Raw genomic sequence first — 14,877 nt, 5'->3', positions numbered from 1 at the left:
ATTCCATAGAAAAAAGGTAGGTTAAGTGTGCCCATTACCGTAATGTGCCCTTACAACTGGCCGTCGGCTGCACTGCGATTACCGGCCCTGCTACTCTATGATCACATATATACAAATTGTAGCATAACACCTGTTTTAACTATTACTATTTCAACAACCGGAGTACAAAGGAAAACAAATATTTCCTCGTTATTAATCGAATGAACAACAAACAACAGGGAGGATGGGTGGGTAATGTCCAGCTGCACTACAGACTGCTTCTCCTTCGCCCATTTCATATATCACTTCCAACGATGCCTCCTCCAATGACTCAGGTGGGCGCATTCCCTTAGCCAAATTATTAACCCTCAAGCAGTGACAATTTGGTCACTGAGTGGCGCTGTCCTACTGGGGATGATACATTACTATTCCTCTGCATAGAATCAATATGGCAACTCCTTATAATATTAGCATATAAGCAGAGAAATAAAGCTGTCTGTAGAAGTTAAACTCTAAATCTATTTTGTGCACTCAGTATGCATTAATACTGCAGCCTGAGCAAAATCCTAATTGCAATGTACAGCTAGTAACAAGCATCATTCTTGAGAAAAGTCAGCTGTAAGACTGCACCCCTATCTCTCTATGTCATAAGTGCTTTAGGCAGAAGTGGGCAGAAGTTCTTGTAACATTAGCTATTGTGAAAATTTAGGGCACGAGCAACGTTACAAAATAATGATGATGATCAGCAGCACTATCCATCTGCTTGTGCTTGGCTGATTGTGCTCGAACCCCTTCAGCTGATATTTATTAGCTTATAGGTAATATTATATGAAGTTGCAACTCTATCAATACAACTTATTTGTCCTCTCCATTTGGTCCAGTACAGAAAATAATTTGTAATAGTATTTTTTAAAGGGTACATAACAGGTGTTTGTTTTTCATTTAATTAGTGTTTGTATTTTATTACATTGTATATGGAAAATGCAACTTTTTTATTTATTAACACCGTCAAGAAAGTTTTCTCTTCTGTGTACATGACACTTCATTATATTTGTATATTGTGTACAAGTAGGGTAATGCGACTCCAGAATTTACTGCTAATACCACTTTCATACTGCCGCCCCTGCAATATCCCGGGTTTTTGAAGCCAGGTTTTTGCAGGGGCTCGAAGCGTCCCAGCTCAGAAACACCATTCATACTGCACCTTGGACCTGGGAATTTCCCGGGTTGACCCCATTCATACTGCACAAGTCTGTGCCCTGGCAATTTGGGGGAGTCATCACCAGAGCACTTTTCATTGGCTGAAAGCTGGAATATGAAAAAATTTCTCTCTCTCTCTCTCTCTCTCTCCCCGGGTTGCACCATTCATAGTGCAGGCAACACGGGTCCGACCCGGGAATTACCCCTCGATAAATCCCGAGTTGAAGACCCGGGTTTTTAGACCCGGGATTTTTCACTTGTACCATTCATACTGCAACAAAGACCCGGGTCGTTTGAGCTCGCCCCAGGAAAAACCCGCAATTTTGGTGCAGTATGAATGGGGTATAACATTGTATAGCTACATCTCTATGCTATCTCTATCCTTTACTGGTGTGTGGGGTAAGTGTGCATACTTGCTATGAATGATGGGCACTTGGCACAAATGCTGCTGTTTTTGTGTTGGATGCATCGTGAGATATGTTAATCTGAACATCTGAACATAAATTCTCTTCATGTGTTGTCTTTTCCCTGCGTATGTATTGTGCGCATATGTAGCCAATTCTAAATGAGCTCCTTAATGTGCAATTGTGTCTAACAGGCATAGGTCCCAATTATTATCTGTGTATCAATGTCCGTATTCACATGCCAGAAAGCGGCATCACCTTGGCATTTCGGTGCAGGGGCTGGTGGAAATCTGCCCCCTGGGCTGGTCCCTTAATGGGCTACCTTGGGCTGGGTCACTGGGCTACCTGAATTTTTTCCTTTCAAATGTTCCTAGTAGGCTGCTGTGCCGCGTCTTGTCCCCCGGGCTAAAATTTGCTACCCAGCGCCTATTAAGGGGAGTGGATTACCAAACTATGTTCTTGTCTGTGTGGATCAAGGCATGTCTTGGGATTGGTAGTTGTTGTAAAAATATATCATATTATTTACTTCAGATTTAGAACTGTGTAGATTAGCTGTAAGTTCAATTTTATTTGTTGTGCAGATAACTTTAACTGCTCCGATTTTGCCCCATTATCATAACTATGTCAAGCAATATGCAATATGCTGTCTTGAGAATTCCTTCTAAGTGTTCCGAATTAGGCAGGACTGTTCCACCGTCCCAGCAGAAAGGTCACTTGTTCTGACTGCTGGGAATGTTTGGAGGTACAGCATGTACACACACAGCACTGATGATATGGCTGTAATGGAGTGGTGTCTCCAGGGGAGGGAAGGGGTGTTTGGAGCAGTCTAGACATGCCCCCTGGTGATATGGCCACCATTCATAGTTATGTGACCACGCCCCTAACATGACAAAACCACGCCTCCTATTGGAGTGGGTGTGGCATATATCTGTGATGTAGCAAATGTAAATGTTACGGTTTTTCAGTAACTGTTAGAAAATATGTCTGTTTACACCTATGTAAATAGCTCAATGTATTCTATGGCTTATAGAGGAACTTAATGCAAAAAACTGTATAAAGTAAAAATGCCTTTTAGTAAAACGTTAATTAGTCTGTTGTTTAAATAACCACAACTAAAATGGATTTTGTAGCAAAATTATGTGACAGCGTAATTTGTCTGATGTAGTTGTAGCATTTTTTTGCTATTTGTTTAATTTTAAAATAATTATGCTTATTCATCTTGTATTCATAAATATTGGCTGCAGTTTTCTGTTTTAGTTTAGTCTTTCAATGGCTGAACAATGAACTGAACTATAGCCATGTTTATAACAAATACTATCATGTTCTGTATAACTTTTTACTGCTGTCTCTACAGTAATAGATTTTCATTTTTTTCTGTTGTGTGTTTTCTTTTAGGACATTTTTCCATCTGAAATTGCTTACAGCAGACGATCCGCACCAGTTTCTCCACGAGGCAGCCCCAGTGATGCCCGGCCAATGCTGAACACACCGTACAATAATCCCACCAGACTGTACACAAATAACAACAACAATGCAATAGAATCTCAGCTATCTTCACATATGGGCAGAATCAATATCTCTTCTTCCCCAAGGTACATGTAATACAGAATATTGGTGGGGGTTGTTTACCAGCACTATGTTTAAATGCTGTACAGCCAAGAATGTGACACCATAGTACTGCTGTACTGTGCGTATAATGGACATGTTATCCCCGGTGTAGTGAAGATTAGTTGCAGATATAGATGAGTGACATTTTTATAACTGTTCCAGTGAATATTCTCCTCAAACCTCATTTGGGCATAGAATCTCACATGTTATTCTGGAAAATTTGGCCTTAAATGTTCCATGCAACATTCCTCTATAATTTTTGTTTCGCCTGATCTGCTTGCTTATTGGTTCTGCTTCATGATGTACTATATGGAACACACTGTAAAAGACCCAGGTTAAATTAACTGCTGCTACGGTAAGGTAGGGGATTTAGGGGTCTATTTGTCAATATCGAAGATTTGCCATCAAAGCTTATTGCAATCTATTGCTCAGTTTAACAATAAAAAGAGCGATGCTCAGCTCCCTGGCCAAAGCTGGTAGTAGTCAGAGGACTCTTGGCGCTCGTCAGCCTGTACATTCAGCACTGGAAGTGGAAGCCTGAGGTTCCAGTTCAAAGTTCATCAAAATCTAAATAATAAAGTTTCAATTAGAAAAACGGAAGTCAAAAATAGGAAAACAAATAATAATAAAGAAAAGATGCTTTATTTCAATAAAAAAGCATTTTTTTCATGCTGGAAGAGTCCTATCTCAGGATGGAGAGATGGTGATAGCCATAGGACGACGCTTGTTAAATCGATTCCCCCATACGATCAGGGCCGGATTAAGGGAATGGAGGCCCCTGGGCTAAGGGGACCTCCATTCCCCCGTGAGGGCCCCCCCTGTGATCCGAGCTACCCGCAACCCCCCCCCGTGATCCGAGCTGCCCGCCCCCCCCCCCCCCCCCGGCACTCACCTCCTTCTCCAGCGCGCTGTACGCTCTTTACTGAGGAGATCTCGTGAGAGTGAGACTCACAAGATCTCAGTAAGGAGACTACAGCTCGCCGGGAAAGGACCGCAGTGAAAGATTACTGATCGCGCCGGGGGCGCCCCGCCCCTGCCCCCGGCCGATCAATACTGCTGCTGAGCACTTTCAAGGGCCCCCTGGATGCCATAGGCCCCTGGGCTGTAGCCCAGTTAGTCCTATGGTTAATCCGGCCCTGCATACGGTACCCGGCAATAGACGTCTGCGGCCAGTCAGATTTGTTACATAGGGAGAAGTCCTAAATCCTGTGGATCTGGGGCTTTTCTCCTTTTGATAAATAGACCCCCTAGAGATAGCGAGAAGGAGACAGTGAATAAAGGAGAGAGAGAGAAAGAACAGAGAAAAATAGTGAAAATTTGAAAGAAAGCTGCCACCAGAATAAATGAGCTGAGAAGTATAAGAAGAAATAAAGGGGTAAGAGGTTCTCACTATTTAGGATAGGTGACTGTAATATTCAGAGGAGCTAATTAATCAAATGAGACTGGCTGAGTTTGAAATAATTGGGTAAATAGCGTAGCAATAAGTCATAAACTGGCTCAGTGATGTCACTATCTGCTAGTAAATTGAAAGGATACATCCTTGTGTGTTTCCACCCACACAATGGTCACATAGACCGCGTGCTGTCAGAAGTAGAGACAAACAACATTTTCTAAACTGTTCTGCAAAAAATTAATCTTGATCAGTATTTAGCCTCAAAATGTGGCATGCTTCACCAGCAGAATTGTGCAACCACATCGCACAGCAGACTAAATTGGCCATCACCAATTCCATGCTATTTATAGACTATATCTGGGGTATTTAATTGTTAGCGAGATCCCCGTAGATCCCCGGAAAACGAGCGCTCTAAAAATATTAGCGTTAATACGGTAATTACTCGCTGAATTTCATCTGAAATTTACGCGCATATTACCGTATTAACGCTAATATATTTTGAGCGCTCGTTTTTCCGGGGATCTCGCTAACAATTGAATACCCCTATGAGTCCTACACAATTGTAAAGCAAAAGAGGAACTCAAAGATTGTATCACCAGAACTTTCCACTACTGTGAAACGGCATATTCCACCAAAAAACTTATATCTTGTGAAATGATGTCCATCGTCAGTCAAAAAGTATAATCCTGCCATCCTTTCCCAATTATATTATTAAAGGTGATGCAAGGATTTACAGATATTTCAGTACTCTAAGGCCCCTACTCTAAGACCCTTATTTATAAGTTTTTGCCAGAGATAGTACTTCCTATCTATCAAAACCCTTTGGCCGGGTTAGCTCACATTTGCCAGCTATGGCAGTATAATCTTCGCGAGGGGATCTGTCATAGGGGTGTGGCCACACGGGTCTCGTCGTTAGGCCCCACCCCTGTCAAAGTTTAACAATACTGGCTTATCACAACCAGGGGACGGGACCAGGATGATGTGTTTATTCCCGCCTCTACCCACTTTATCAGCGAAGAGGGCACAATGCTCTCTGCTTTCCCCAAAATTCGTGAGTCTCCCGGACATTCCGGGAGAGTAGGCAACTATGGGTTAGCTAGTGGTGGGTATCACCTGCGATAGTTTTAACCGGTGCTCTCTGGTAAAGGCTTCCTTATGCATCTGAGGGTGGCAATGGCAGTAGCCCAGTACAGGAAGAAATTCTTTATTATTCAAATATTCATTTTTTCCTATTTTTATTATATTAAAATTATATTTTTTACTTATTTTTTTACATTTTTATTGAAAGTTGAATTGGATGCTCAAGTTCCGGCTTCCACTTCCACTGCACATGTGTGAAGCGGCAAAGCCGGGTCACACATGCGCACATGCACTGAAGACTGGCTGGCGAAGCGGTGAGACTCCTCTTACCACTTGTCATATAAGCTTTGAAAGAGAAGTGAAAAGGTAATTGCACTTATTTGAGATATTACAACCTGTGTAGATTTAAAGTAGAATAACAGGTTCACCTTAAGTAATATACCATACACAATACAATGGCTTAGTAAGTGCAATACATTGAAATAAAAAATGAAGTGTGTTAAAGCATAAAAAGAAAGAACATTTCACAAAAAGTAAGTGAACATGGACAGATTGTTTGTATTAAACGGAAATCCATTCTCCTGCACAGCTGCTCTGGATCATATGAATGTATACATCTAAAATGAAGGGACAACTTTGTTTATGCAATAATACTTCCATATATGGTTTACTAAATTTAATTTATACATGTATCCAGTATATATATATCAGTATCAATTTGATCTGTTTTCTAAATAGTGAGAGACTTATTGCAGAAAATATACATAAGTGCAGGCAGGAGATTTCAACAATGTCTTAGCAAATGTATTTTTGGTAGCTAATGTCTTGACAACTGTCAAACTTACATTTTTCATAAATGTAATAAAGTAACTTTCACTGAGGTTGGGGAATGCAAACTAATATAAAACTGAAGAGTTACAGATTTTAAGGATGTGAAGGGCATAATTGAAATACAAAATGTATGGCAGAATGCAGATTATGACAGGGGCAAACCCATGATTTTCATATGGGTGCCATTCCACCCCTACATTTAGTCAAATCCTACATCACATTTTGGATAGATGCATGATATATATATATATATATATATATATATATATATATATATATATATATATATATATATATATATATATTGTAACAAAGGGAGGCATTTATCTGACAAGATGCAGAGAAAGCATACAAGCAGAGTAAGACATTGGCGCAGTTATGCACCTAGATTGAGGTTAAACCAGGTAAAGACTTATGTATAGTTTAAAGTTTGGTTAACTTACATGATTTGAAAGCTCCTTCCTCTCAGCAAACAGACAGGGTGTGTCTGTTAGTGCAAACAGCGCCAGTGATGGGCGTTTCCTCTTAAAGGGAAGGTGGGTGTGTCACCTGCCCATCAAGCTAAGGCTGGGGGAGGAGTATCATGTATAAAAGCTTGTTTGTGTCATTTGTTCACTGAGACCAACGCTGGGGAAGCTGGCTGGTCTTGAGAGAGCTGGTCTATGTCTAGCTAGCGTTTAGGGTCTCCAAGAATTGCTGTGAAATCTGTACGGTGTCAAAACATTTACCATCCTGACAATAAAACTACATAAAAAAGGAAGAAGTTGTTCGCGTGTGCTTCAGCAGTAGCGGGCTCTTGCCACAATATATAGATATACACACAATACTCACATATATGATCCGTGTCTAAGTGTAGCCCATAAATTATTCTGTAATATAAACACATGGGGCCTGAATCATTATGGAATGGAAATGCCTATATGTGCTGTATTTTGCGGAAATTGCTCTGTGAATGCTCAGATACAGACTATACGCCAGTAAACGCAATTGCATGCGATTCATCTCTGAACACAATTGACACTTCCTACAAGTTCTAGGGCGGAATGGGGGAGGGAAGGGACATATGCACGTAGCAATGTACAGTGAGGGCGTGCCAAGGGAGAGCGCATGCACATCCATCTGATTCAAGCCCTGGGCATCTCTCAGGTATTTTTAGCTGCATCACTTGCACCAGCAACAGGGCAGGTGTAAGTGCGCTTTGATAGCGATGACTGACACATGTGCATGCCAGAACGTGTGCTTGCAATTAAGTGCAACTGTAAAACTGCATTTATGTACAGCATTAATAACATCCTGATTTATGTATTTAATGTAAAAAAAGTTTAAATGTATTTTTAGTAATGATTATAGTATAAACCAGTGGTAATATATTTAAAAAATATTTTTTTATCTGTGCGTTCTGATGGAACTTTATAAATACTTATGCATTGTGTGTATCCTGCAGTGTGTTGTGTCTGTCTGTATACAGCAAGTGCCATATAGGCAGAGCGCACTTACACCCATATTCAGCTAGAAACAGTACTTGAACCGGAATACGGGCGTATCTTCATGCGTATCGTCTGTCCAATGTAAAACAAAATGCAAATTGCATTCACTTTGTGTTCCTTGATGAATCAGGCTCATAGTTTGGATTAGAGGGCTCTGCATCCTCAACTTGTGGTATGACATGCAGACAGCTAGGAACTCTAAGACTGTACCTTGTGTAATACTGGTGTTTTGTGATTTTTGTTTCCTATGTATACCACTCCTCATGTCTTTAATAGCTATATACAGCTTTTCTATTTAATATAAGAATCATGTTTGCACGGAGAATTAATTACCTGTCTGTAACTATTTACTAATTTACAGTATTGTGGGGATTAGTATAACAACTACTTAACTGAACACATAATAGATTTTAAGCTTATTCTATCCCCATAATGGTTATTGTGATGAAAGTGGATTTTTTTTATCACTATTTATGTGCATGTATTTTAAGATCCTCATAATAGTTGCCTGTACACTATATGGACAAAAGTATTCGGACGCTTGACCATTACACCAACAGGGACTGTAATGACATTGTATTCAAATACATATACTTTAATAGGCAGTTGGTCCCCTTTTTGCAGCTATAACAGCTTACACTCTTCTTGGATGCTTTACACAAGATGTTGGAGTATTTCTGTAGAAATTTTTGCACATTCATTCTGTAGAGCATGTATGAGGCCAGACACTGATGTTGGACAAGAAGGCCTGGTTTACAATCTTCCTTCCAGTTCATACCTAGGGTGTTTCATGGAGTTGAGGTCAGGGCTCTGTGTGAGCCAGTCAAGTTCTTCCACACTGAACTCATCACACCATGTCTTTGTAGTTCTTGCTTTGTGCACTGGGGCACAGTCATGTTGCATTAGAAAAGGGCCTTCCCCAAACTGTTGCCACAAAGTTGGAAGCATAGCATTGTCCAAAATGACTTGGTATGCTGAAGCATTAAGATTGCCCTTCACTGAAGATAAGGGACTTAGCCCAAACTCTAAAAACAGCCCCATACCATTATCCCTCCTCCAAACTTCACAGTTGGCATAATGCAGTCAGGCAGGTAACGTTCTCCCGGCATCCGCCAATCCCAGACTCGCCCACCTGATTGCCAAACACTCCACAGAATAAGTTTCCACTGCTCCACAGTCCAGTGTCGGTGTGCTTTACACCAATCCATCTGACGCTTGGCATTGGTCTTGGTGATGTGAGGCTTGCATGCAGCTGCTCGGCCATGGAAACCCATTCCATTAGCTCCCGCCGCACAGTTTTTGTGTTTACATTTATGTCAGTGGAAGTTCTGGACCCATCAGCAATGGAATCAGCAGAGCATGGACGACTTTTACGCAACATGCACCTTAGCAGTCGTTGACCCTGCTCTGTAATTCTACGTGGTCTTCCGCTTTGTGGCTGAGTTGCTGTTGTATACTAAGCGCTTCCACTTTCTAATAATATCACTCACAGTAGACCGTGGAATATCCAGCAGGGATGAAATTTCACAAAATGTGTTATTGCAAAGGTGGTATCCTATCACAGTACCACGCTTGAAGTCACTGAGCTCTTCAGAACAACCCATTTTGAATAAAAAATGTTTGCAAATGGAGACTGCATGGCTAGGTGCTTGACTATATATACCTCTGGCAATGGGTCTGATTGAAACACCTCAATTCAATAAATGACAGGTGTGGCCAGATACTTTTGTCCATATAGTGTATATCCCCCCCTCCCCAGAAAAGGGAACCAAGCGCCAGCACTCATAGCCTGAGCTAATTACCTCTCCTTCAGGGGGACAAACAGAGTGAGATCCCTCCACACACGTAGTCACCAGCACCAGGCTATGGCAACATTTCAATGCCTGCCAGAGCATACTGGTGCATGTAGAACTACTTATCTGCCCTTTCCCTTCCTTAGTTCTGCCTTTAAAGGTCAAAGATAAGCAAAAAAACTATATATGGATATATGCATATGCGCAGTATGAAAATATGTACCCTACACCAATTATGTGTGTCCAATTCTAAATGAGCCCCAAATTGTTTTATTACATATACATATGTAATTATGGAATTCATATGTTACTGAATATTATTTTTGTTATGTACTGTTTTCTTATCTGTCTCTTCCCCATCCGCTGCCATCTGTTCACCTCTAGTGCCATTGCACTTCATGCAAGTAATATAGAGGGAATAACTTCACAAGCATTCTAATAGAATACATTTGAAAAATGAGCTTTGTAAGCAATAAACTGTTGATTAAAAAAGTAAATCTTTCTTGTTATACATTAATTATACAAATACTTATTTTATATCTTTAAAACAGCAATTTAATTCTGTTTTGGCATTACAGCATCATATGTAATTCCCATCTTTAAGATATACGTCTACCTTTCCTAATTTTCCCCCCAGAATTCTTTTCGCCTATGCATATTGGATCTCGCCCTCCTCACAGTGTTATTTGCCTGACTCAGCAAAATTCAAAGTTCCATGACAAATAGCTTGAATTGTGCGATGTTTGTTAGATGGCATGATGCTGGATTAAGTCTCTTATGCAAAGCTACCTGTAGGAATAGAACTAAAAACATTGCAGAAGGTACAGCTATGGGTCCCAGAGGTTAGAGGGGCCCAACGATGCCAGTCCATCGGCACTTGAGGGCCCCACTCTAATCTTCTGAAAGATAGCTGGTACAGTGTACATTGTATTAAGAATATGGCTTTCAAGTGATTTGGAGGGAAATTAAGAAAGGTGGCCATGTCTTTTAACCAATTGCCTTCTAGACAGTAAAATAGTAACACAATTTTCGATGTAGCAAGGGACCTCACTTTTTTTTATATATTATTTTATCACTGTTTCACTATTCATTTTGCTTTGTCCTCAACAGCGCTGACCCACAGAGAACTGTTCCAAGGAGCCGGAATGGAATCGATGTTGAGTCAGATGTGTACAAAATGCTCCAAGATTATGAAGAACCTATATCACAGCCTAAGCAGTCTGGATCATTCAAATACTTGCAAGGCATGTTAGAAGCTGGGGAGAATGGTATGTATAGCATTTTATATGTTATTGGCATTATGCTTTTAATTTTTCATCAAATAAGTAGATGCATTTTTATCCAACTAGCTGAAGTACCTGGCTTTGCCCGGGTTTAAATCGTCAAGTTATTAAGTTATCAATGAGTTGGATGTAACTGTGAACCTCTTAAAAATAATTAGCAATTAGCAACTCTTCCAACACACCCATGAGGTAACTGCCCAGTGTCGTTTTTTTTTATAATAAATGCCATCTAAATCCATCCAATGGAAGGGCCAAAGCAGGCTCTCCGGGTCAAAGTTGTGCCCAGAGTACACTAACGGGAGGTCCGACCGGGACTTAACCCCAGTATGTCTTCTGGGATTCAATGTTACCAGTCTGTGAAGTTTTTGTCCAAATCCATCCAGTGGAAGGCTCAGAACATCTCCCCAGGTCAAAGTTCTACCCAGCATACACCAATGGGAGGTCCGACCGGGACCCTAACCCCCTGAGACCTGGCCAGGATTCAACTGGACCACCTTGTGTTGGTTTCATCCCAATGCGGGGGTGTCCGAATGCAGGTTCAGAACAGGCTCCCTGGGTCAAAGTTTTGCCTAACGTACACCAATGAGATGTCTGACCATGACCCTAACCACCCTTTAATCCTGCCCCAATCCAGCTGAACCACCTTTCATTTGGTTCATCCCAATCACTGCAGGGGTGCTTGAATGCAGACTCAGAACAGACTGCCGGGTCATAGTTCAATATTTATTGCTTAGTCGCTATGTGTTCTAATACCTTACTGTTTCGATACTAAATAACTATGTAAGATTTGCCAGCCTTACCTTGAGAGCTGTGGAAGATATTTTCCAACAAACAAAGAAACAATCTTCTTTTATATATAGAAAAAGAAAATATTGTACTACAGTTGACTCAAGCACCCCTCCCCCCTTAACGCTGTGACATTCATACATATAAATATTGACAACTGTGAACTAATAGGAACCGTGGTTTTCAAGTGAGTGATGGATTTTGCTGCAGGGATCCAAAAGGTTTTGGCTCCCAGGCTAGACTCACTAGTCTTAACAGATAGGACAATAGTCAGATACAAGCTCATATAAGGGCTGTCAGTTTAGGGTCAATGTCAGAAAACTGATAAGGGGCAGGCAGCACATATTTATGAAAAGGTAAGTCTAAATTAGGATAGTATTATTATTATTATTATTATTATTATTATTATCACTATCTTTTATTTATATGGCACCACAAATGGTCCGCTGCGCCGTACATAGAGCATGGGCTAAAACAGAACAGCTGTGTAGGGCAAAGATATATAAGTGAATTCCAGAACACTGAGAAACTAGGAAAGGGAAGGAGGAGAGGTTTGAGCGTGAACTAAAGCCGGCTGAACCTGTGCCCAGCAGGGTGGGTGCAACTAATATAATCAGAGCACTGATGTAGACCGGAAGGCAACAATACAAATAAACAAAGATAACAAACAAACAGATGTGGTTAAAACAAGCCAGGCCAGTACACAATAATTAAGTCAGATTAACAAAAACATAATTATTATATATAAACTTATGAGCATTTTACGTTTCTTGCTTCCTTAAGAGAACTCATTACCTACAAGTCTTAGGAGGAACTCTGCTTCTACTTCCTTGTGACACCTATGGCAGAGACACAAGTCTCTTAGGTAGAGAAAAACATGTTTCCATTGAGATCATAACCTTATCTGACATATCATACTGATAAGGTTCTGAAACAATGGTATACTCAGAAGGTGCATGTTCTTCAGGACAAACAGAACGATTGTGTGCCCATCCCACGTGTCCAGTGTGAGAAGTTCAATCCTAACTGTGCCGCACTTCAATAATGCTTCTATGTAATGGGCTAGGTTAGTATGCAGCTCAGGAGGAGGTTAGTCATGCCTTTTGCCCAGACCTAGCTTGTTTGTGTATGGCAACTTGGATCTTATGTTTAGTGAAATTTTTACTGTGGAAGAAGATACCTATAGTTTGCAAGATGAAAAGTAATATTATTTCATATATCCAACAAGAAACTGGGAGAGTATCCCACAAAACTATTATTCAGTAGAGATAACTCCTATTCAAACAAACACTGGAAATATTAGTATTTTTTATCCTCAGCACGAAGGTGGTGCTGTTGCTGTTTATGTGTATGGAAATAAATTATAACTGCATAGTACTGTACTCAAGTTTTACACATTCTGTTAAATGCTGCCAATCCCTATTATCCACATAATTTGAGGTCTAATCTTATGTTAATTATTGGTGTATGTTCAGTCGCTATTGTTTGTTGTTCTGGTTCCCTTTGTGTTGAATAAGATGTAAGTAATACTTTAATCACTATCTGGTTTCAGTATTTATGGAATGCTTCTTTTCTCAGGTTTAATAACAATAGAAGGATTTCTTTCTTGGCACACAAAGTAGAACAAATTAAATAAATGTAGACTGCATAGTTAGCCTTTGAAGGGGGTGCATTCGCCTCAGTCCCATGTTCCTGTCTGTTTTGCTTTGAAAAATAAATGATTATTCATCTGCAATTTTACACGTGCGGAGGTTCTTCAAATATGCATCGCTACATTAGCTGAATTTACATATGTGACAAATCTTGTTTTAGGTGCAAGGAATGCCTTGATCTGCCCAACTTCTCTCAGATGATGCTTAATCATGGCTCACACATCCTCCCATAAAACAGATGCGTAGAAACAGTTGCATAACATTGCAAATTGCGCCCACGGGACCTCAATTTTTGCACTCTTGTAAATGACCCTTACTAAGTTCAAGGCTCTGCTATTACCATCGGGATGTCACTGTTGTATCTGTTTTATGGGAATGGTTATGATAGGCACAGCATAAATTTGTCCATCTCAAAATGAGTAAATGATGGTTGATGACAAGACACTGCTTAATGAGTGTGAGACATCCACAGTGATCATCATCATCATCACCATTTATTTATATAGCGCCACTAATTCCGCAGCGCTGTACAGAGAACTCACTCACATCAGTCCCTGCCCCATTGGGGCTTACAATCTATATTCCCTAACACACACACAGACAGACTATGGTCAATTTATTAGCAACCAATTAACCTACTAGTATGTTTTTGGAGTGTGGGAGGAAACCAGAGCACCTGGAGGAAACCCACGCAAACACAGGGAGAACATACAAACTCCACACAGATAAGGCCATGGTCAAGAATTGAACTCATGACCCCAGTGCTGTGAGGCAGAAGTGCTAACCAGTTAGCCACCGTGATGCTGGGAATTATACATTTACTATGGTTTCTAACTGAGCTGCTACCTAGAACTAGCTGTGTAGGAGAAGAGTCTATATAAATCAGTGCAAATAAAGATGTGTTTTGTTCTCACTGTGAAAAATAGTAAAAAATAAATAAAAAATAAATAAATAAATATATATATATATATATATATATATATATATATATGAACCAAATTAGGGAACAAACCAAGGAGATAAAATAATTCAAACAATAGCAATGTAGCCTAGGCATGGAACTGTGTGGACTCGATATGTGATGAAGGGTAAGGGTTGAGTGAGGGTTATATAAATACAATTTCACAAGTAGTTATCCATCACAAGTACAGATGATTTGCCGTTTCCAAAACTTTGCATGGTTTTATTTATAACATTTGGAAATCCAAAAAGATATATAATCTTTGTCTCAGCAAATGTCCACGATAAGCATGTTCAAATTTTTAACCATTTCATAGTGGACTTTCGTTTTTAGATAATTCATTGCAGATCTTTGGCGAACTCCACACATTTCGGCACAGATTTAATAACTCAGGAAGGGCTGCATAGTTTGTTACTATTA

At 40.2% G+C, this 14,877-nt stretch overlaps 1 protein-coding gene across 1 annotated transcript in view; it reads left to right on the top strand.

Moving 5' to 3' along the window:
- PDLIM4 (PDZ and LIM domain 4) overlaps window positions 1–14,877 on the top strand; it is a 172,654-nt gene that overhangs the window by 150,941 nt on the left and 6,836 nt on the right. The window contains exons 4-5 of the mRNA XM_075209847.1: window positions 2,979–3,175; window positions 10,886–11,043. Of these exons, the coding sequence (XP_075065948.1) occupies window positions 2,979–3,175; window positions 10,886–11,043 (355 nt within the window). The remainder of the gene's footprint in view (window positions 1–2,978; window positions 3,176–10,885; window positions 11,044–14,877) is intronic.

The sequence above is a fragment of the Mixophyes fleayi genome, chromosome 4 (assembly GCF_038048845.1).
Source record: "Mixophyes fleayi isolate aMixFle1 chromosome 4, aMixFle1.hap1, whole genome shotgun sequence".
In the NCBI taxonomy this organism is placed as follows: Eukaryota; Metazoa; Chordata; class Amphibia; order Anura; family Limnodynastidae; genus Mixophyes; species Mixophyes fleayi.
The sequence above is the reverse complement of the archived record's forward strand: the minus strand, read 5'-3'. Positions and strand labels throughout refer to the sequence as shown.